The 22,780-nt window shown below is 42.0% G+C and overlaps 1 protein-coding gene across 12 annotated transcripts in view; it reads left to right on the top strand.

Annotated features, from left to right (window-relative positions):
* ERG (ETS transcription factor ERG) overlaps positions 1 to 22,780 on the top strand; it is a 262,203-nt gene that overhangs the window by 146,785 nt on the left and 92,638 nt on the right. For 2 of the 12 annotated variants that reach the window (XM_057697343.1, XM_057697333.1), the window contains exons 1-2: positions 675 to 792; positions 1,259 to 1,294. The exons of 3 other annotated variants lie outside the window; for them this stretch is intronic. In XM_057697343.1, coding sequence (XP_057553326.1) covers positions 742 to 792; positions 1,259 to 1,294 — 87 coding nt within the window. In that variant the 5' untranslated portion in view covers positions 675 to 741. Of the gene's footprint in view, positions 1 to 674; positions 793 to 1,258; positions 1,295 to 9,971; positions 10,103 to 10,235; positions 10,733 to 12,412; positions 12,461 to 22,780 lie in introns of those variants that run through there. 7 more of the 12 variants (XM_057697345.1, XM_057697342.1, XM_057697339.1 and 4 more) reach the window with 6 other exon arrangements.

Here is a 22,780-nt window from a genome sequence, read left to right as displayed (position 1 = left end):
ATCATCTGTCATCTGTTGTGTGTGTGTGTGTGTGTGTGAGAGAGAGAGAGAGAGAGAGGGAAAGTGAGAGAGAGAAGTGAGGGAGGCGTAGCTGGCTCACCACTTAAGCAATAGCTTTCATCTTCTTCGTTTTGAGTGAAAATCTTCCCGGGACTCGGCCATCAAGCAGTTGGAAACCAGATGAACCGCACAGCTGCTGGGCACATTGTGTTCAGACTGGAGGAAAGAGATGGTGGTCTGGCCACACCTCTTCAGGTGAGCCACCGTGGCTGAACCTGGCACGAGGCTCTCACTGTCACTCTCACGACCCATCCTGGTAGAGTCTCAAGTTCAAGTCAATCTTCGGTCCCTCGAGGGCCCCCCCGGGCTGCCCATTGACACAGCCCATGCTGCCCTTCCCAGGGCTCCTCGTCTGTAGACGTCTTCATTCATTCATTCACTCAGCAAACGCTTGCTGACTGCCAGCGCTGTGACAAAGCCCTGAGGGCCCCTGGGGGCTGCTGCGCTCAGTCTGGGGGGTGCCAGAGGGTGGCACAGAGCAGCACGGTCACTGTGTCCTAATTCCTCTTTTGAAGAAGCCTGCGGAGTTCCTAATTGATGTGCAGATGGAAGATCCGCACAGGGGAATTAGGTGACTCCCTGAGTCGCTGAGCAGATGAGGATGAGGCCAGGCTGAGGCCCTGCTGCCCTGAGCCGAGGCCCCTGGGACTAGGGTGCTGCCCTGGGCTCGTGCTCCCTGAGATGTCTCCAGGTTCCCCCGCCAGCGTGTGCACGTCAGTTTCACCTGTGGAGGTAGGTGGTAGCTCTGCATCCCCATCCTCCGTTCCCACCTAAGCCAGCTTATTGGTGGCCGTTAGGATTGTGGGAGTGGCCGTGCTGTCCTCTGCTGCTGAGGTCCTGTACCTGGAGCTGGGTCAGGGTGAAGCGGGGAGAGGAGTCCCCTGCCCTTACAGTTTTCAACGCCTCTTCCCCCCACTCTGCGCCATTTACGTGCCCACGTCAAGGCTGTTGCTCCCTTTAACATTGCAGACGGAGAGATGAAATACTGCCTTAATTATCCTTCTGTAGAACACGCTGCACGTGAACCTCTGCTCCACTGGCAGACCCAGAGGAAAATCCACTGTCAACCGCAGTTCCTGGGTGGGGCCTCTTCAGAGGTGGGTGGGAGCCGTCCCCTCACAGCGCCCCCTCCGGACAGCCGGGGCACAAGCAACCCTCACCCACTGACCTCAGTCTTCCTTTGGTTCGCTCTTCATAGGAACCGCAGTGGAAGCAAATCAAGGAAATACGACAGGTATGTTTAAGTACAAGTGAAGACAAAAAGAGGAAAGCTGCAAAATCAGTTGACTTTTTTGGTTTTGCAGATATTTCCAAGACTGCATTTTGCTTGAAGTGGGTAGCCTTTCGATGACCTGAAAGTCAGTGTAATTGCATGATAAGATTATTTTCAAGAAAACTCTCGTATTTAGTTTTAAAGCTTATTTTATTTCTACTGTGTTTATATATACCTTCATATTGTATATCATTTTGATAAGTGTTGTATTACAAGCATACCCCAAGAGACTACAGGGTTTTTTTGTTTGTTTGTTTAATAAATGGATGGACCACAAAGTCTCTCTCACAGATTATAGTATAATCTATATCCCGCCCGCAGTTCTCATGTCTGGAAAGGATACGCTAATCTCTGAGTGTAGGCAAAGTGCTAACCCTGAAACCAGAAAATAAATGCACTCAGAATTTACTGTTTACTTCATGGGACTTGCTTGGGGATGTATTGAACTATTTAGAATTATTGTGAAATAGAATATTTTTCAGGATTTGAAATTATTAACATTGACATAGAATAGTTATGCAATTTCCATGGTCAAATCTCACCCAGAAAAATGATGCTGGTAATCTTATGTGCAGATCTTTCTTCTTCTTTTTTTTTTTTTTTTTTTTGACCTCACCGCAGCTTGTAGGATCTTAGTTCCCCAACCAGGGATGGAACCTGTGCCCTTGGCAGTGAAAGCACGGAGTGCTGATCCCTGGACTGCCAGGGAATTCCCTCTTCTGTGCAGATCAGTGTAATTTATATTTCTTTACGTTCCATAATAATGAAAAATTTTAAGTTTTGAAAAATGTTCTACATTTTGAATGTTGGACTTTGATTTTAGTGGATAAAATGATACAGCTTTGTAGGGTAATAATATTCAAGAAACTTAAAGGCGAGAATTAGGCATACTCATCTCCCCTCCAAGGACCTTTTAGAGGGACATTTAGCGCCCTCTGGTGACCACAATTCAAGCAGTTCGGAAGGAAATTCCCTGCACAGCTTACTTCTGGTTTCCAGCTAGCAAATAAACAAAGCAGTGTAGCTCTTTGGCCAATAGGTGGGTTGCTTCCTAAAATTCTTGAGGCAGGATTATTTTTGTAGCTGTAATAAAGGATAAAATAGTATCCACTAGGCAAACCGCATACATTCAGAAAGATCATTTCCGCTTGTCTCCAGAGACTGCAGCTTTTCCCAAATTATGTGCTGAGATTGGTGCTGGGATCGGATGCAAACTACGAATTAACGTACATCATAGTTTCGAGTCAGTTCAGTGTATTTAAATAGAATTAAACAAATTTTCTTTTCATGAGGGTGAACTGGAAAAAAACTGGCCTGTATTCTGTACCTGCAAGAGGGAAAGTTTCTTTACCTCACTTTGCAGAGGGAGAGGGTGCGCAGAGAGAGGCTGCTGTGCAGAGACAGAGCACCATGCAGAGAGGGTGCAGTGTAGGAAGCATACAGCCTCCGGGGGCTGTCAGAGTCAGACAGATTCTGCTTCACACACCTGCCTTCAGGTGTGGGCCTCGGACCAAGTCTGCAGGTAGCCTGATTACACTCACGCAGATCGAAATGCATCCTTCACCGCACAGCACTTTGTTCCTTCGCTTCCTTTCTGATTCCGTTTGCCATAGAAAGAAATCAGCGAAAACATAAACAAATTAAGCGACGTGGAAAGCACGGCCATCTCAATCTGAAACTAAAACAGCCTTTATAAACAGGGGGAATGACTGTGAAACATGGGCTTCTCTGTAAATTGGGTGACATTATGGTACAATTTGAATGATCTTTCTTTGAGAAACAGTATATAATTGCCTTAAGGAATAATTTACAAAATCATTACAGATCAAGATAAAAATAAATGCTGATGTCCAGTATCTTGTGAGACTGACAGACTTTGGGGGAAAAAAGCATTTAAAAATATAACTAGTGGTCAAAATCTAAGTTAATTTCAACAGCCCCAGATAACGTCTCGGGGTGGCCAGGAGTGATGGCTGAGGGCAGTCACTGGGGCACAGAACCCTAGATCTGAGTAGTGGGTGGAGAAGCAGGACAGCCTTTAGACAGATGGCCATGTACCTTTGTATGCCTTCCAGTTATGTGACATGGATGCTCTGTGGTGACCAGTGGCCATCTGATGACTATAACATTTATAAACATTTATGCCCCAATTAGATGGATGAAGACCTTGAGATGCATTTAATGGCTCACAAATTGTATATAGAAACATGATCTTTGAAATAGGAAGTTTAAATGTTCCTTTAAACTAAATGATTGTGTCAAAATAATTACTCTTGTTTCTTTTGTTTTTGCTTTTTAATTAAAAAATGTTTTTTTAGCCACAAGTATTAAGTTGACATATTTAGGGTTCCTGGTATGATTTTTAATACTCCTGCATTTTTAGAACCATTGGGTAAGAGGCAAAGTTGGCAAAATGTGAGGATATAGATGATGCTTATGAAACTGTGTGCACTGAAATCATTGCTCCATCTTCGCCTATAGAACTGAACTTGACACATGCTTCAAAATTAAGCAACTTGGTGTTGAGAAGTTGAGGATTTAGTGTGTGATAACAATTTCCTTGGTTTAGATTAGTTCCAATCCACCAAGACGGTGAAGAATATATTAACCACTTAGAGAAAGTGTTGAAACAGTAGTTATTTAAATTGTAATTGGATTATTTCTTCACGTGTGGCTGGAGGGTATATGCCACACACACACAGAGTCTTAGCTAATGGAGTGAAACTGTACTCTGAAGTCTGCTTTGAATAGAAAAATGGTCCTTAATCAGTATAAGATGGGTGACCTTGGGGGCTAAGAGCGCTTTATGCTGCCTGTGTTCTCAGGCAAATCCTCCAATTGATAGAGACGGAAAAGTTCCACTGAGTGATGTAGTTTTCCATTGTAGGGGCAGCTCCAGATGCTTGATCCTTATCTGCTATCTCAGGCATGTCCCTGCCAAAAATCCTGGGGACATCGTTCTTGCCAGGCTCTCTTGAATAATCCAAACATTGTACATTTTAAGATTCATGTGTCATCCTGGGGACAATAAATGGAGAGCACTTTTGTCCTATTGTCTTGCCCATAAAGAGTCTGCGGTTCAGGGATTGGTCCCAAGCTCTGAAGTTTTATGTGTGTGGAATTTGAGTTGCCGAACAGAGACTTCCTGAATGCTGAGACACCCAGGGACTGGACAGGGTCCTGTCATCCTTGTCTCCTAGTGGCCACCAGAGCGCCAGGCAAGGAAAGGCATTCATTGATTAGAGGGAATAATGCTGGAGAGATGACCGTTACAAACACATGAGAGTCTGCTGAGTTTCCTTACTGAAATTAATCAAAAAGAGCTACTTTATTCTTGTGGATGTCTATAAAAGGATGTGCATTTTGGTACACACACACACACACACACACACACACAGAGTTTGACAAATAGGTGTTGTGTGCTGCATGTTATACAGATATTTAGAAAAAAAGTAGAACATTGCTTATGTAACTTTTACATTACAATGTAACTTACGTTTATTGTAACTCTTTTAAGGAAGAAATCTATGAGAAATTTTTATTTAACACTATATTATAAAAATTTTAGAACTGGAAGGAGTGCACATAATACAGTGAACATGCATATATGTTATGATTGAGATTTGACAGTTGTACAATTTTGTCATATTTGCATTATGTTATTTTTCATGAATTCTTTTAAATAAATTATCGAAATTATTACCTTTTCATCTTCAGTACTTCAGAACGCAGCTCTAAATAACAAGGACATTTTCCTACAAAGCATTATTAAAGCTATATTAAAGCTATAAATAGTTAACAATAAATCTATCATATGATGTAACAACCATTACATATTCATATTTCTTTAGCAGTCCCGGAAAAGCCTTTGACTTCTCATTTGTTCATATCAATATCTAATTGTAGACCATGATTTGCATTTGGGCTTTGGATTTCTTAAGTTTCATTTAATCTAGAACTCTCCTCCCCTCTTCCCCACTTTGTTTTTCTTCATGATATTGGCTTGCTGATCATATGAAGCAATATGTTCCACATATTTTGTAGAATAGGTGAGTAAATTTTCTTCTGTTTTCCCATTTGTCTATTTTTATTGAAATTATTGTAATTGTTTTGAAAATATAAAAGAACCAAAGGGGAAAGGGGGAAAAACAAAAAAGATTCTCTAGTATTAGCATTATACTATATAGCCCACTAATATTTTTACTTTACCTTTTTATTTTTAACAAAATGAGTGTGTGATATAATTCTTCTTTATAACCTGATTTTTAACTCACCAGACATCGTGCCATAATTTTCCACATCACTAAGTGTTCATCTACTACATCATTTTCCTGCAGTGTTTTCAGTGACGATAAGTATGTCACTGTATGGATGTGAATACAGGGATCGATCAGTCCGTCATGAGTGAATATTATGTGGTGTCTCCAATTAAGATTCTGGCTCCCTAGCTCTTTGCCGTGCTCATACGTGATTTTTAGAACTGTGTTGCCCTCACCCAAAGTGGGCTCAACCCTTGCCCTTACTCTGTAGATCCCACACAGAGAAGTTGTCAGGAGAACGAGGATGAGAATTTGTTGACTCTTTGGAAAATGGGAAGTTGTGGTTTTAGGATAAATAAATAAATGACAGTGCTCTTTTTATAGATATGGTAATTGTAGGGTCTATTTCACATTCTTTCCTCACTTCGTTTGGAGTAAGATATGAACAGGCTTATGAAGGGCTTTGGTAAATTCATGGGTAATGGGTCCATGATGGATAAGTATAGAATGGAAATGTGCAGTTTGTTCTCCCAGATGCTGGGGTGCCACCCGGTTCCAGCTTGGTGCTTACTGGGTCCCATGAAGGCTGGAAAAGGACCCCATCTTGACAAGTTCATGGCAGGTTGATCCAGAAGGGGGCCACCTGCGATTGCCCCTAAGTGGGTCTGCATAGTGGCCTGAGGGTGGCTTCCCCCCAGGAGGGGTGGCATCTTGTTGGAAGGGCAACCTGGTCCTTAGGCTGCTGAGTGATCTGGTGCCAAGGCCATTTAACAGTAGAGGCTTGGGGAGGGGTGATGGGAGCATGAAGTGATACCTATATCTTCAAATGGTTAGGTGATTTCCACCTAGAATAATGTCTGGGAAATGGTTTCTGGATTACTAAATATATTCTAATTAATAGATATGCCTTATGCTATCAATAGCCAATTGAAGGGTTTTTTGTTTGTTTGTATGTTTGTTTTTAAAGAACTTTGTGTTAAACAGTCAGAGAATACTGAACTGTCATGCTGTCGCACCATTCTAGACACCACGAGTAATTCTCTTTGAAGATGATAGACATCAATCGGCATTTGTCATTAGAAATGAGAAAGGTTTACCTTTTTAAAATTTTGTAACTGGATTTACAACTCATTATCTCAAAACTGGATTTTTATTACATCACTTTTTCTGTTACATGCATTTTCAAAATTAGAAATGAAACTTTTGGGTAGAATCTTAAGGAAATAGATCAAAGAGTAGCATAGGGTTCTCTGTTTGTAAGTGCCAAGCAAATACATTAGCCTAATAAAGTTTTATTAAAGAATAAAATATGTATGTCTATTCATATATATGCATCAGGCATAAATGAGAGAGAGGGAGAGGGGAAGAGAGAGAGAGAGGTAGCAGATAGCAAAGCAAGTAATGTAAGTTACCAAAGTGGGAGGAGTTCCTAGCAAAGGATTTAGGAGTTCTTTGTATTATCTTGTAACTTTTCTATAAGTTTGACTTCTTTTTAATTTTATGGAAGTCTGGTTGATTTACAATGTTGTGTTAATTTCTGCTGTACAGCAGAGTGATTCAGTTATACATCTATATTATTTTTCACATTCTCCTCCATTATGCTTTATCACAGAATATGGAATACAGTTCCCTATGGTACACAGTAGGACCTTGTCGTTTATCCATCCTGTATATACCAGTTTGCATCTGCTAACCCCAAACTCCCAATCCTTCCCTCTTGCACCCTCCCTCCCTCTTAGAAACTACAAGTCTGTCCTGTATTTGTGAGTCTGTTTTTGTTTCGTTGATGGGTTCATTTGTGTCTTACTTTATTTTATTGCTTTTTTTTACATTAAAATGAGCTTTTTAAAAAATTTTTCATTGGTGTGTCATATTTTATATTGCACACATGTGATATCATATGGTATTTGAAGTTTGGCATTATTTCTGAATAAAGAGTTAAAAAATGGTACTGTTCACTGATTTGAATTAGGCAAGAACCAAGGAGTTCAAGGCAGACCCTCAAGGAAGAATTAGCTCTCCATAAAAATGCTGATGCTTTCCTGCTGCAGAGAATCAGTAAAGGACTGGGTCAGAAACCAGGCGGCAGTGGTTGGATAGGACCACGCAGAACTTTCTTCCATGGCTTTTTTTTTTTTTTTTTAGCACAGGGCTGCTCTTTGGAAAATTCATAATAGAACACTGCTTATTGGGATACTACAGTTCACACTTGAAATTGATGCTTCTTGGGAGAGTAAAAATCAAGGAATCTCAGTGGAGCTGAGTGTTTTTCCCAGCACTCCTGAATCCTAGTGGAAGCTGCCCAGATAAAACAACTCAGTACTTTGAAATTTTAGGGGAAACACGATTTTAATCAGCTTGCCGTCTCATTTATTGTTTGCAGATGAAAAGAGCGGAAATTGACATCCCCTCAAAATGTGGATGCTGAGAACTTGTCAGGTTCTGATTTTGACACGAAATTTCTTATATCTTCTCTCTTTCATTTTCCCTTTTCCCTCTTCTTTGTTTGTTTTCTTTTCTTTTTTCCTTCATTCTTTTTTCCTTCCCCTTCCTTCTTTCCTTCCTTCCTTCCTTCTTTCCTTCCTTCCTTCTTTCCTTCCTTCCTTCCTTCCTTCTTTCCTCTCTTCCCTCCCTCCCTCCTCTCTATCCTCTCCCTTTCTTTCTCTTTCTTTCTTTCTTTTTCTTTTTCTTTCTCTTTCTCTTTCTTTTTCTTTCTTTCTTTCTTTCTTTCTTTTTCCTTCCTTCCTTCCTTCCTTCCTTCCTTCCTTCCTTCCTTCCTTCCTTCCTTCCTTCCTTCCTTCTTTCCTCTCTTCCCTCCCTCCCTCCTCTCTCTCCTCTCCCTTTCTTTCTCTTTCTTTCTTTCTTTCTCTTTCTCTTTCTTTCTCTTTCTCTTTCTTTCTCTTTCTCTTTCTTTCTTTCTTTCTTTCTTTCTTTCTTTCTTTCTTTCTTTCTTTCTTTCTTTTTCTTTCTTTCTTTCTTTCTTTCTTTCCTTCCTTCCTTCCTTCCTCCCTCCCTCCCTCCCTCCCTCCCTCCCTCCCTCTCTCTCTCTCTCTCTCTCTCTCTCTCTCTTTCTTTCTTTCTTTCTTTCTTTCTTTCTTTCTTTCTTTCTTTCTCTTTCTCTCCTTCCTCCCATTCCTCCTCCTCATTTTTCCTTATGCTTCTGTCTTAACACAAGGGGGAAATCATGGGATCAGTAAAAAATATAGAAACTTGGGCTCATTTCTAGAGCTCTGACGTAGGCAGGACTGAAATCTTGAGTGAAATCAATTCACTGACCATCTGCCTCTGAAACCAAGGGCTGCTGGATGACTCAGGGTTTGGTCTATTGTGTTCGGCAGGTCCCCTATGGAGACCACACCTCTTTACTGGCCCCACTTTCGTGTAGCTAGATTCAAAGCAAAATGTTGTTTCTTCCAGAGAACAAGTAATTTCCTGAAAATGAGTAATTAAAAGGCCTGAAATCCTCTAAGGAATGTTCAGGCTTACATTAGCTGTACTTCCTCCTAGTGGAAAACAGACATGTGGCCCTGAACTTACAGCTTGGATTTTAAAACTCTTAATGAGGATGTGGCACCTCTGTGTAGCCAAGTGTTCTGTCCGGGGTCTGTTGTCTGCAACCGGGACATTTGTTAGAGTGGGGTCAGCTTGATGCCATCATAAAGCATTTGTAGTCATTTAAGTTCTTTGGATTTTAAGTGAATATTTGAAAACGAGGATTTATTTCTCTTAGTTACTTTCATTCTAGAGTCTTTACATTTTCAACTGGTTTACTGTGGAGCTGATAGCAATTACATACGTTTGGAAGGAGAAAATGAAACTGTTCTGGAACATTCACTTGAGATGCTGAACCAGTGAAGGCTGTTAAAAATCAGCAGGTGAATGGCTACTGTTAAACATCGTCGCCTATTAACATGAAATAAGTGCCACTTGCAAAGTTTCCTTTGAAGAGAATGGAGCGGGGCATGGGGCGGGGGCCTCAGGTCCTGCGTCCCCGGCATGTGGCAGACCCGGGGAGACACGACACGGGCCCAGCAGGCCCGTCACCCTGCTGCAGGGTGCCCCGCACGCCCCGGGGCCCTGAGGTGCTCGCCGCCCACATGAAGCCACGCGGAGCCCCGCCACATCTGCATCCTGCCCGGGGCGGCATGTCACACGGCGGCACACCGGGTCACACCTGCTGTGGCCATCGCAGGCTTAGGCAATTGATGTCTTTTTTTTTTAATTAAAAAAAAAAAAATCTCCTGGCTGCATATCATCAAGAAAAACAACATTGTTTTCAGGGTCTCTTATCTCTCCACTCCCAAATATCCTGTTTCTTCGGGCTGGGCGGCCAGGACCAATAGCAACCTCTTCCTGCCATTGGCTGACTTCATTTCCCAGACTTAGCACAATCTCATCCGCTCTAAACAACCTCATCAAAACTACTTTCTGGTCAGAGAGAAGCAATAATTATTATTAACATTTATTAACGATCAATAAACTTGATTGCATTATGGCCAGCACTATTAAGGTAAGGAGAGGGTTCCTTTTCATTTGACCAAATCTTGTGCTTGCTACTCTTTTCTTTGGTTTCCTTTATCAACGCAGATAAGTTAGCATTGGGCAACACCCCCACTGCCACAATAGAGGACAACAAGATTTCCTTTGCACTGCCTAGTAAATTTCCTTTTTCCTACTCCAACCATCCGCAAGGCTTAAAAACTTCAAACTCAGAAAAAAATTGGGGTTTCTAAATTCACGGTAGAGGGCTGTGGATGACTTTTGCAAAAGCTTTTCAGAGCGCGTCCGAATTTTCATATTCTTGAACTATCTCTAGCGGTGCCTGGATGGGTATCCTGCTGGAAGGCAATGGACTTGGAGAGGTTGGAGGGCAGGGTCGGAGAAAAAGATGGGCTTGGAAATGTTGAACTTTTGGATGTTCTCGAAGGCCTCCTTAGCATCAGGGATGCCAGCCGGTCCCGGTGGAAACGAAGAGATAGATGCCCGGCAAGTGGCTGTCGGTCATGGGACATGCCAGTGTTGACTTGATTTTTGGAACCTGCAGGCTGAGAACAGAGCGTTCTCATAACTCGAGTGATGGTACTTCGGTTTGTTCAGTTATGTACTTATCTTTAATAAAATATCTCCTCCTCGGTGCACTGTGAGTAGACATTCTTCCTGTGATGGTTGCTTTGTGGGAATTGTCTGTCGGTTCTCTGTGCTCTGGGATGTGTGGTCTGATGTGCTGTTTTTCTTGCAAATGTTTCTGGTAAACAGCATAGAGAGATTAAGGGAGAGGTGAATCCGTAGAGATAGAAACGTAAATGTGGCCTAATTCCTGGAACTTAAGCCAATTTGATGGTTAGCACAGGTCGGTGGCATAGAGTCCAAGAAGCGGTCTCTTACAATATTTTCGAGGCCTCTGCGGCTCAGTGACATTTGTAGAAGTGAGAAAAAGTCAGCAGCAAAAACAGACACTGAAAGGAGGAAAAAGCAAGTTTTACTGGTTGCATGTCTTTAGTTTTGCTGCATGTAGTGTTTGGTTGTGTTTTCAACAAGGTTCATTAGTTAATTTGAAAGCTCATGAATATGGAAGTTTGCCCAGAATTGGGCCAGGACAATTTTTAAAATCCTACTTGATTTGGAATTTGAAATGTTTGTGAGAGAGGATTTAATTAATACCCGTTCTATAAACTATGTGTCAGAAGTTCTATTCAGCTTTTATTTCTCAAGATATGTTTTGTTTTTCAAGATATGTTCAATAATATATATAAAAAAGTCATGTATCAAGATTTTAATCTTACAGAGATTTTTCTTTCTTTGGCTTCAAAGACTGCAGTCTGCTGAAATATAACTGTAGGAAGGAATTTTAAAATCTAGGGTTTGATGTTCTCTACTTTTCAGTTATATGAGCAGAAAGTATTTGATTTTATAACCCCAAATGCTGCCCTTTTAATTCTTATTTTCACTCTTATTTGTGTCCATATTTCATAGCAACTGAATCTAATGTTCTTTGTAAATTTTGAATAGCTTGGGTACAATTGTGTGTGTGTGTGTGTGTGTGTGTGTGTGTGTGTGTGTTTCAAAAAATCAGTGTATTAAAGGGCATTGAAATAACAGACCGTTCTTTATGGTGTGGGGGTATGTTTTGCATAGATTACAAATGTGTCACACTGTTTAATTTAAAGTATACATTTCTGAAGAGATGAAGATATTTTTGAAGCTTGAATGTTTTATGATTTTCAGAATGAATTTTGGGAAACAGTTTACACTTACCCAGGATATTATGCTTACTTTAACATTTGATTACACTGCATTGTCTGCCTATGGTGTATAGCCTCAGTGAACTCTCAAAATGACTTCAAGTGGCCTCTTTTTAATCCTCTGTTAAAATAAAATAGCCGCTCTTTATAGGTAACTTCCTTTAAGACATGTTTTGCTAGGCTTCCTGGGTAAAGTAATGAGATGATTTTACAGACTTGTTTATAGAGTGGAAAAAAGGAGGCTCGAGTCTGTTGACTACAGGTTTAATTATGTTAGTGCAAAGCTCAAATTAGCATAGGGAAAATTACGGCTGTCCGTTGGAATTAGGAAACAGTCTGTCATACGGGCAGTTTCCAGTCTCAGACGCACTCTGTTTTCTGTTGCTTCAGTAAATAAATCAATTAGTCAATCGACTGTCAGATACACGGGCTTTGGTTATGTTGTTCCTCCACATCTGAGTGGATTTTTTTGGGGGCATGAATATCTACAAGACCCTGTGAGGCACTATGAAATGCTCGATGTTTTATCCCGTCTTTATGATCCTCACCCTCATTTTCCCTTTGTATTTTGGAAATAGGAACAAAGTGTTTCCATGGAAAGAAGTAAAGAAATTTTAGGAGCTTATGTGAGTGTGTCCATTTATCCTTAAAGGTCCCTGAATTTTAAGATCAGATTAAGAGTTCTAATGAAAACGTATACGCATCAAAAGTGATGTTCCCATATGTGATTCACGAATCAGTCTTGGTGCTTCCACTGCTTCTGGGCCACCTGACAATACTGGGGGGGGGGGCGGGGATGCTTTACGCCCCCTCCCTTCCTTCTCCACAAAACAGCACTGCCCTTGCCTACAGACTCCAAGGAGCCAGTTGTTAGCCTTGGAACGTGATTTTGCTTCAGTTAGGATTTTCTATCCAATCTCCCAAAGACTTGCCTGATCCTTTGTCATGCCTTGGGCCACTCGGGACATCTAATGAAGCCTGCGACCCCTTCTCAGAATAATGGTTTTAAATGCAGGAAAGGCAACACACACAGTGACAACGGAAGCTAATTCGATCGGAATCCAGTTCTGTCCTTGGACTCCTTTGGTGGTCTGGGGACCCCAGGTTATAGCCCCTGATCCTAGAGTTTAAAGGTCTTCAGTCTTTAAGATGGGATTGTGGGGATTTTCTTTTGTCGCAGATCTGGCACTGGACGACCAGGAGAGAGCAGGCTGCGCACAGCAGCGTGAGCGGAGAGCATCTTAGAACCAGACAGGAGGTGGAAAGTTACTAACAAGGCTTGTGGAGGGAGAACACGATTACGGTTTCAATGAGTTTAAAGAAGTTCCTTTCTTTGATTTGACAGAGGTTGGAGGGTTTTGCTGAGCAGTGTGATATCATTTATAGGTGGAATCTAAAAAAATACAGCGAGCAAGTAAATGTAACAAAAGAGAGGCAGACTCACCGATCCAGAGAACAATCCAGTGGTCACAAGTGGGGAGGGGGAGGGGCATTACAGGGGGGCTGGGGGTGAGGAGGACAAACTGTTATGTATAAAATAAGCTACAAGGATATACTGTGCAATATATCCGATTATAGCCAATATTACGTAATATTTTATAAAAACTTGATTATAGCCAATATTTTATAAAACTAGAAATGGAGTAGAACCTTTAAAAATTGGGACTCACTAGATCATACACCTGTAGCTTATATAATTGTACATCAACTATACTTCAGTAAAAAAACAATTTAAAGACATAAAGCTTTTCTTACGTATTTCGTGCCTTGCACATAGTAGGCACTCTCTGAATATTTGCTGTTATGTGTGAAGCGGACCCGTTTAAAAGCTCAGGGTTCTGTAAAGGAAGTTCATCTCCTTCATATGTAGGATTTTGAGGGATGTGATGGACGAGGCTGATGGCTCCAGGACATAGGAATTTTCAGCAACTCATTGGCTCAAGTGGAATCTGAGTTGTTTCATTCCTTGTTACTTTAGAGGACTCTGTGACAGTGGAAGGAAGAGCAGACATAACGTACTGCTGCACCACTATGTGAATGTCGTGTTGCCCGAGCCCTGGCCTAGCGGTAGGATTACGGGCCATTATCTTAAAGTGACTTGCTGCTCGTGTCTGTGGGTGGCTCTGGACACGGTGTGCCCCCTCCGGACGGGATGCAGCGCTCTTCCCCCCCAGCTCTCTCTGAGCCTGGACACGCTTCCTCAGTGGCTGTGGAAAGGTGAATTGGAAAGGATAGAATTTGTGGATCTTTTTGTCCCATGAAATACACTTACGGAGGACTGTAATACTCTCAGAGAATGTTCTGGAAGTCTGAACGGTTTCTTAATTATCTATATGTTCTTGAAAGTGATTATTTCAATAATCACTTTTTGTGATTTTTGTTAATTTTTGTCAATTTTTTTTAACGAAACAGATCTTTGCTTAAATCTCTCCCCCTGCCCCTCACACACGTGTATGCTTGTTGGTGTCTCTTGAAAAACCATAAGTAGAAATAAAATAAATAAATGAGACAACCATTCCTGATGCTTTCAGGAGTATGACTTCTGTGTTTAGAACTTCAGAATAAGGTTCCCTCTGTGCGAGGCGAGACCTAAAGCCTTGGCATCCCAGGACCTGGGCAGATAGATCGATTTCACAGCTGACACAGTACAGGAGGCCGTGGGAAAGCCCGAGAGCTTCTCTGAAGTGTAAGATCTTCCAAAGAGAGGGTTCGACAGAGACAGTCTGCAGGCCTTTCCAGTGTTGCTGGCACGTCTGGTCTGGCAGGATCTTTTCTTTGGGCTGAGGGGACGCCTCAAGGGCAGCAGGGGACCCATCCCCTCCTTTCGTCCCCACAGGATGGAGGGCAGCTCTTCTCTGCCCTGCGACTCTGTCAGATCACCCCTGAGATTTCTTTTCCTATGTTATGTGGCCACAGACACGCCTGCATTTGAACCCTCCCTAATCACGTGACCTGGGCAAGGGCCCTAACCTGTCTGAGCTCCGTTGCCTCACCTGTAAGGTGGGATTATAATGACTGTCCCCAGCGAGTCCAGGGCGGGAGAGCCTCTAGTAGGTGCTCAATAAATGGCAGGTGCCATCAGACAATCCAAGTGCATCTAACCTTTGCTAATAGATTGCATTGTCTTTCTGGTCCTGCTCCAAATTCTCTCCGTGTGTTCCGTTACTGGCTTCAGGTGTGACGCCCAGAGGCAGGCAGACTCTGTGCTGACGCCTTTGAAGAGACAGGGAGGATAACAGGTCACTTCCACAGGTCCCTGTGGCGGCTTCCCAGCCAGGGCGGGGCACCGGGGAGCCGGGAGAGGTCCGGAGCAGGGAGCTCGTAGGGGTCCCTGGATGAGGGTGCAGCAGGGCAGGGACCAAACACCTGGGCACGCGCAGCACCCAGGGAGTCCTTCGAGGCACGGCTGGCCAGAGGATTAATTTAGTCCTGCTCTGAGGGTGGAGGCTGTTTGCTGCTTTGCTGAAGGAGGGTGGAGGCCTGCAATGCCTCCTGCTCCTGATGAGGGCAGGAGCCGGGTGACTGGAATCCTCCCACTGGCCTGTATTCTCGTTAATTTTGAAAAATGCGGCTTGTTATTTTGTACAAACGATAGTAATAAAACAGTCCCACTGTGGAGAAAATGAAAGACGAAATCATTACAAAGTCAATATAAATTCTTCCTAGCCCCAGCCAGCCAGAGAAAATGATCAGCATTTGGTGTGTCTTCCTACTGTGTGTTTCTGCCTGTCCTGCTTGTCTCAGTTAACATTGTTTTACAAACATTTCCCCATGTCACTACAGTTTTTTCATAAGCAGAATTTTTATGCTTAATTATATTCCATTGAAAATAAGTGTTATGATTTATATAACCAATGTCCTGTTGTAGGAAATAACATTGCTTTCAATTTTTCACTAATTACATTGCAATGCACCCTCTATATCATTTTCAAAAATTTTATTTTATTAATGTTAGTGCTTAGAAAAGGAATTATTGGACCAATGGGCATACATATTCTTAAAGTCTCTGCCAAATTTAAATAATTGCCAGTTTAAAAAAAATGACCATTTTACTCTCTCGAAGGGCTGTACCAGTTCCTACTTATAGCCATAGATAAGGCCAGTTCCACTGCACTCATAACAACTCTGAATATTTCACTCTTTGAATCTTTGCCATTGTGACAGGCAAAAATGGAATCTCATTTTTATTTGTATTTCCATAATTATAGTATTTCATTACACTTTTTTTTTTTTTTTGCTGTGAACCTATTTCAACTGGTGGCCGCTGTGACCTCTGGATCTTTTTCTTATTCACACTTTCATTCCCTGTTTGATCAAACCTATTTCCCACATGTTTTCCCTATTGAACTTGGCTGAGGCATGTTTTACAAAGTTTGGGATCATTCCTCATTCTCTCCACTCTCTCCTGCTTTTTTTTCCTCTCTTGCCAGCACAGGCTCCCAGCTTTGCTTGTGCTTGGGAGGGTGACTCTATGTCTACCTATGTAAACCATAGAACCTGTTTTTTGTGACAGTCTGTCCATCTCTTTGGTGACCTCGACAGAGCCTGGCAAAGCATAGGGGTTCAATAAATATTTGTTGAAAAATAAATTTTGATTAAAATCCTTAAAGGTCCTAAAGAGAAGGTTAAGATGTCAGTAAGATAATCATTATTACAGATTTTAAATAGATGTATTTCTTTAGAGATATTTCTCTCAGTTTAAATACAAATTAAGTAGAATTAAATTGCTGTTGAAAAGAGCATCGAAAAAAACATTTTTAAAAGGTAGATCCAAATTAATATCATCCTTATAACAGCTTGTTCCAGGCCAGGCTCTGTGCTGGGTACTCATGTTATCTCATGAGATGCTCACTGCAGCCTGCATCATGGTGCTTTTTGTCCAGATAAGCATAGAGGATTAGAGGGGCTAGGAAACTTGCTCAAGGCACACAAATCTGTTTATCCTCAATTTAGCATCATCTGATCTTTTTTCCCTGCTATTTGCCTTAGCTCCAAATATTAAATTACTATACAAGGGAAAAAACCCTGATGTATTAAATGATATAGTGATACATTAAATAATGAAAATTATTATAATTGGCTAACTTATGTAACCACTCTTGTGTGAAAAACCCCACAGGCAACAATTTCTCTGTTCTCACTGGCTAATTAAGATAAAATGCTAGAAAATTCAAGAGCTAAACCTCTAGCACCCAATTCTCCATTTGCTTGGTGACAAGAATTCTTTCCATATTTGGCAATATCCAAGGGGCCCGTGGTTCCAGATTCCAGATCAGCTGCTGATTTCAGTTTCCTCACCCCAAGTATCAACTTCCTTGCCCGCGTCTCCGAGTTTTCCATCAGGCCTTACCAAATCTTTCCGCAGGGGTGTTCATGGAATTAGACTCTGGGAAGAATGGTAATCTGCTGTCAGGCACAGATAAGTGCTGAGACATTTAGAAAAGAAATGCCAATGCCAAGGCCAAGGAACATTATTTATTTTTAAAGCCACATCATAATCCAATCAAAACACAAACATCAGAGCTGTTACTTCAAATGATTTTGTTCAGGACAATGCATGTCAGTTTCTGGAGCATAAAATAAAGAACATTTCTAACAGGTCATGCAGAGAACTCGCACTCCTGAATCTAACAGTGGCCTTTAAATCAGTCTACCTTGATAATTTAACATCTTTCTTTCCATTTTAAAATTATGATATAGCAAATTGCTCTTGTTTTTAATTTGGCAAGTATTGAAACAGAGTCAACGCTGAAGAGAAAGTCTCCACCCCCCCCCCCCCCACATCCACTTGCCCCTAAGTCCATTAATTCAAATCATCAGCCAATCGTAACTTTACCATTCCCGTTCCCTTTGGATCCCACTGGGTCTTGTTGAGTTTTATTTTTTAAAGTTAGCTGTAGGCATGTGGTGCTCACCTTTGAGGAAGAGGAAGCTGTTGAAACAACATTTGAGAATTTGTCAACACAATTAGTTTGTGTCTCAATTTGAGGTAGATTTCCCAAGACGTTGCTCCAAGTTTTTTAAAAAAAAAAGTATGTGGTTTGATATTGCGAAGTCCCCTTTGGATCTGTGCTGTATGCAGGTGTTATCTGATGTTCCCGAGAGCATCAGAAGCATGAAGGTGAAACAGAGCGAGCCCAGCCTGTGTTTATCTTATGCCCAGGGAGGCCTTTGAGACTCCATTTCTTCACGGCATCCTTAAAATAGCCTCTGTGGGGAAAGGATTGGTCTTATCTTGCTCACAAGGAAAGGGAGGTGTAGATGCAGAGGCTGGGGAGGGGAAGTGGAAAGAGGCTGGCCTGAGAGAGGGTAGCTGGGACTTCAGTTGATGTCGTGGGGCCTCAGCAGGTGAAGGCACCTCTCCGGGCCTTCATTCCTTCTTGGGAAAATAGAAATGGTCTTCCTGGCATTTCTCCCTGGGCAGGTCCCTCACCTCACAATCTCTGAGTGTTCCCACCTGTAAAAAGGAGTAACCATGGTTTCTGCTTCACAGGGCTATGGGGAGATGAACTGAGTTGGACTTGTATGGAGCACGTTAGAGGTACTAAATACTTGTTAGCTTATTTTATTATTCAGTCGAGTCAAATCAGTTTTCCTTGTAGGACTGAAATCAGGAAATCCATAAAAGGTTGCCTTTTTTTTTTTTTTCCTTCAATTTCCACAACAGGTTGTGGATTGATTCTTTTTTCTTCAAGTAGCCAATTTTCCTCTGATTAACATGTTCTTTTGTCTTTATTAAGAAATAAAGACCTTACAGAATGCTGAGTTCTCAGTTATTCACAGTACTTTATCTGCATTGGAGACGACCTAAAACAGTGCTAAGAGATGCTTGCTGTGGAGTCTGCCTGAGCCTCTGCATGGCCGGCCCTGGAGAAGACACTGGGGCCTTGCTACCCTCTGCTTCTCTCTGTAATTCTCACTCTTATGAGCCTTCCCTCCTCTTTCTTCCTCTGTGTGATCGTTAACCACCCAATAGGAGCTTTTCAAAACATAAGGATAACACTAAAGATGGGGAGGGCCCCCTTGAACAATTGCAGTGCTCAGGGGTTCTCCTTGGACCTGTTTCCATTCACCCCACACTGCCTCTCACGGATATCCAATCACTCCTGTCTTCCCAGGACGCCTGAGACAGTGCAGGCTCACAAGCTTTTCATCAGGAGTAAAGAAATAAAGAGAACATTGGCAGGAGGCTCTGCCTGCACCAGGTCAAGGTCAATGAAAGCGGTAGCCACGCGTCCACGTTTGAGTTCTATCTTTAACTTCTTCTTGTGTGAACACCTGGAACTAGAAGCATCTTTATATGCACATATACAATAAGAATCTTGCCTGAGGTCAAATACAAGTGACTTTATAGGTAATCCATTCTACCAGTTTGAGTTAACATGGAAAGTCTTGTTGACTTTACCTGTTCAGCCAAAGACCCTGACTCTGTTAAGCCTGTGTTAAGCTTAGAAGAAAAGTAAAATTTACTCTGCTAGAGTAGCATCTCGGCAGAGAAAACCAGGCTTTGTTTTTTGGGCATCCCTGAGAGAGAGACTTCGGTTCTACCCCAAAAGCTGTTCCTGTTGACTCACTCACGCTTGGAAGCACAGTCATATTGCCGACAGTTTTGATAAGGAGCTGGTTATGAAATAAGCGCACATACATTTTTTTAAGGCCTTGTTCTTTGGAGATGGAAAACATCTTTTTTTAGATTGCATGTTTACTGCTTTGGTAAACAGTAAAATGCTGCTGTAGCAATTACCTTGAGGATAAAGGGTCTGTAGACAGATACTTCCTGTGTCCACTTCCTACACAGATAGCCAGCCCCACCAGGGATGCAGAGTTGCAGGAAGAGCTCCCGATGGAAACTTCCTCTGCGAATGTGTCGTTTGTTATGCATTCTCCCCGCTGCAAGGGGAATGAGCCTATTGCTACAGATTTTCTGGCAGAATTCACTGTCTTGAAGAAGGTGAAAATATGATGTTTCTAAGGTAATGGCTTTAGACCCTTGTTCTCGTCCTTGGTCTTGGCTGCTGGCTAGATTTTACAGAGAGGACCGTAACTAGAGTAGACATGACTGTGAGTAAGACTCGTGCCCTGTGGGCACTTTAGTCTCCATGGAATCATGGAGAAGGATACATGAGGCTGTTTCTGTATTTGTTGAAAAATACACCTCTTTGAGATTCAGTTGGAGGTTTTCTTTTCTGTGGTTATTTAGATGTAAAGGTCATTTTAGATTTTGCTTTCTTTAGTCAAACAGAGATCACCCGATTTGGGTACAAAAATCTCAGTGCACAGATTGTGCTGATTTTACACCGGTTATTAAATTCCAATGAATGCCTTGTTTAGGTCCTTTGAACCAAAGCAAATAAAACCACAACGCACAAACACTGAACAATAGGGAATCATCAATTTTCCACCTACAGGATATGTCCTTACCGACTGGCCCCTTTGTGGGGGAAAAAATATATCAAGTCAATAAACAGTAACACTGAACAATAAACCAAACAAAATAAATAGCACCTGAAAGCCACTCAACTCAAGCACTGGCAAAACTCCAAAGAGTGATGTTTACATACTCTAAGCATAGAAACCTACGTCTCCACCCTGATCTCCTGCGGGTGCCTGAAATAATTAGAATGCTGAGCCGCTGTTAACTGTGGGTCACTTCATGCTAACGTGCCTCCTTTGATGATCAGAAAGTACCTGTGAGCTTTGCGTTGAAATGGACAAGAGGACAGTGTCTGACAGAGATTCTCCATCCAGTATGTATCCCGTACATGTTGATGGGCGTCCAGGGGGAAGCAGAGATTATATCTGACCCTGAGAAACTTCCAGACATGGTTGGATGTCATCCTCTCTTATGAAGGTGCTAGTATGTGAACATACTCCAGTGATTTTATTTACACAGTCACTCAATACACCTATTTTGGTGGAATTGACATGAAACTGCCCAAAGTGATATTTGTCTTCTGGAGACCCATCTGTTTATATGCTTGTGCTCATCTTGTTGGAAGACACGGTACCATCTCAGGAGCCTCCTGTCTGAATGAAGATCTTTCTTCCTCTGCACTTGTTCCCCTTCCATCTTCATTGTGCGGTTTTGTTACCTTCTCGTGAAACTCTGCGAGGCATCTCCCAACATGTTTCCTTCCAGATGTTGCCTCCTGCCACTTCTGCTTTTTTGCAAAATGACTTTTCTGGTCTCCTGAGTCTGTGTTGGTTCCGGCGCCACGGGAATCATGGTTGTGTGGTGCTGGTGCAGGGCCGTATAGCTGGTAGACTCATCTGTGACATCCTCTCTGAAAATCACCTCTGCCTGCCTGACGATGGTGGTTGGTTTTGGTTTGTTTCGTTTTCTTCAACCTGAATGCAGGTTCAGTAAACCCACCGGATAACATATCTTTTAAACAACAAAATAATAATAAAAACTTTGTTCTTTTCCCCCATTTCCAAAACAGTTATTGTAGGAATTTAGAAAATAATTTGGAAAAGGAAGTTAAATTAATTGATAGTACACCATCGGGAGTCTGTTAAGATTTTATTCTTTTTGGATTCTTTTGGCTTTTTTCCATGCACATAGATGTATTCTTTAAAAAGAATAATGAATTGGAGAAATTAAACTCATTTTAATAGCTCCTTTCCCACTTCTTTTTTTCCAGGATAGTGAAAAAAAGAGGAATGAGGGCTGAATTTTTATGACCCCCCTCTAGAGATTAAGGCCCCATATCCCTCCCTGAGGACCCGGTATCTTGTTTTGGAGCACAGCCAGACTGCCTAGGGCAGACACTTGTTCCAACATGCCTTGGCAAGGGCTTGCCACTTTTCTGTGCCTCAGTTTCCTCATCTGTAAAAGATTCAGTAGTAATATTAACACCAGCTTCTTGGTGGTGGTGCAAGGATCCAACAGGTTAATACATGTCCATGCTTGAGCAGTAGGGTGTTTTCATGTGCAGACTGGTGTGAGCTCTTTTTGGTTACTAATCCTAATCTCATACTTAGTATTTAATTTAGTCTCATACCGTATTTGCTTTCTCTGACGTAATCAGTTCTTAATTGTGTTTGTTTCTACTGTTCATCTTTTGAATGGATTCCTCCAGCACTCTTTAGATATTTATAGTTTCTTCTAAAGAGACGAAAGTATTTCCCTCTGTGTTACTGGTTTCTTTCTCACGGCATTCTTTTGAGTATCGTGGAATAAATGTAACAGAGTCACCATTGTGAGTGCATGTAGGAGTCTGAGCAGCATGTTAACCAAACTTTCAGCAGCTCAACTCAGAAATCCAATGGTTTGAGGATGCAAAAAGAAAACCAAGATGGAAGCCTTCGGGAGGCTCCCTGTCTCCTCCCTCACCTTTCTGCTGGCCTGTGCCAATGGATGAGTACGTTCCTGCAGCAGGGAGCCACAGCTGGTCTCTGGAGTGGTCCTAGTGCAGAAGGGGTCAAGCGCCATTTCGAACCAGCTACTTTGGCTGACACATTCTTTAGAGGCGAACAGACATCTACTGAGTTACCATGTTGCCAGTGAATGTTCAAGATTAGGAATCTGTGGAACCTCATTGCACAACAGAAACTCTCCAAACACTGCTTATTAAAGGTCAGCCCTCTGTGCCCTAAGTTATACGGCTGGTGTCGTGTAATCCTTCATCTGTGCCGACCATGCCTGGTAAGCAGCAGGCCTTTAATAATGTCTGTTCAATAACTAAATGAGTATAAGTACATGAATGATAAGTGCATTAATTAGTGAGGGGCTAACGTCATAGAGGCTCAAGGCATTCAGTGAACAGTTATTGACTTCTCATATGCAAAGCATCATGTTAGTCACCACCACGAGGTTAGGAGAGAAGTTGTCCTTATTGATCAGAAGACAGAATTACTACTCTATCTTGGGACCAGTGTCTTGCATGCCCCTGTGTCCAGTTTGAATGCTTCATGGTAGACACAAGCATGTGTTATCTTAAAGA

This window comes from Hippopotamus amphibius, chromosome 10 (genome assembly GCF_030028045.1).
Source record: "Hippopotamus amphibius kiboko isolate mHipAmp2 chromosome 10, mHipAmp2.hap2, whole genome shotgun sequence".
Taxonomy (NCBI): Eukaryota; Metazoa; Chordata; class Mammalia; order Artiodactyla; family Hippopotamidae; genus Hippopotamus; species Hippopotamus amphibius.
This window is presented reverse-complemented; position numbering and strand designations above follow the sequence as displayed.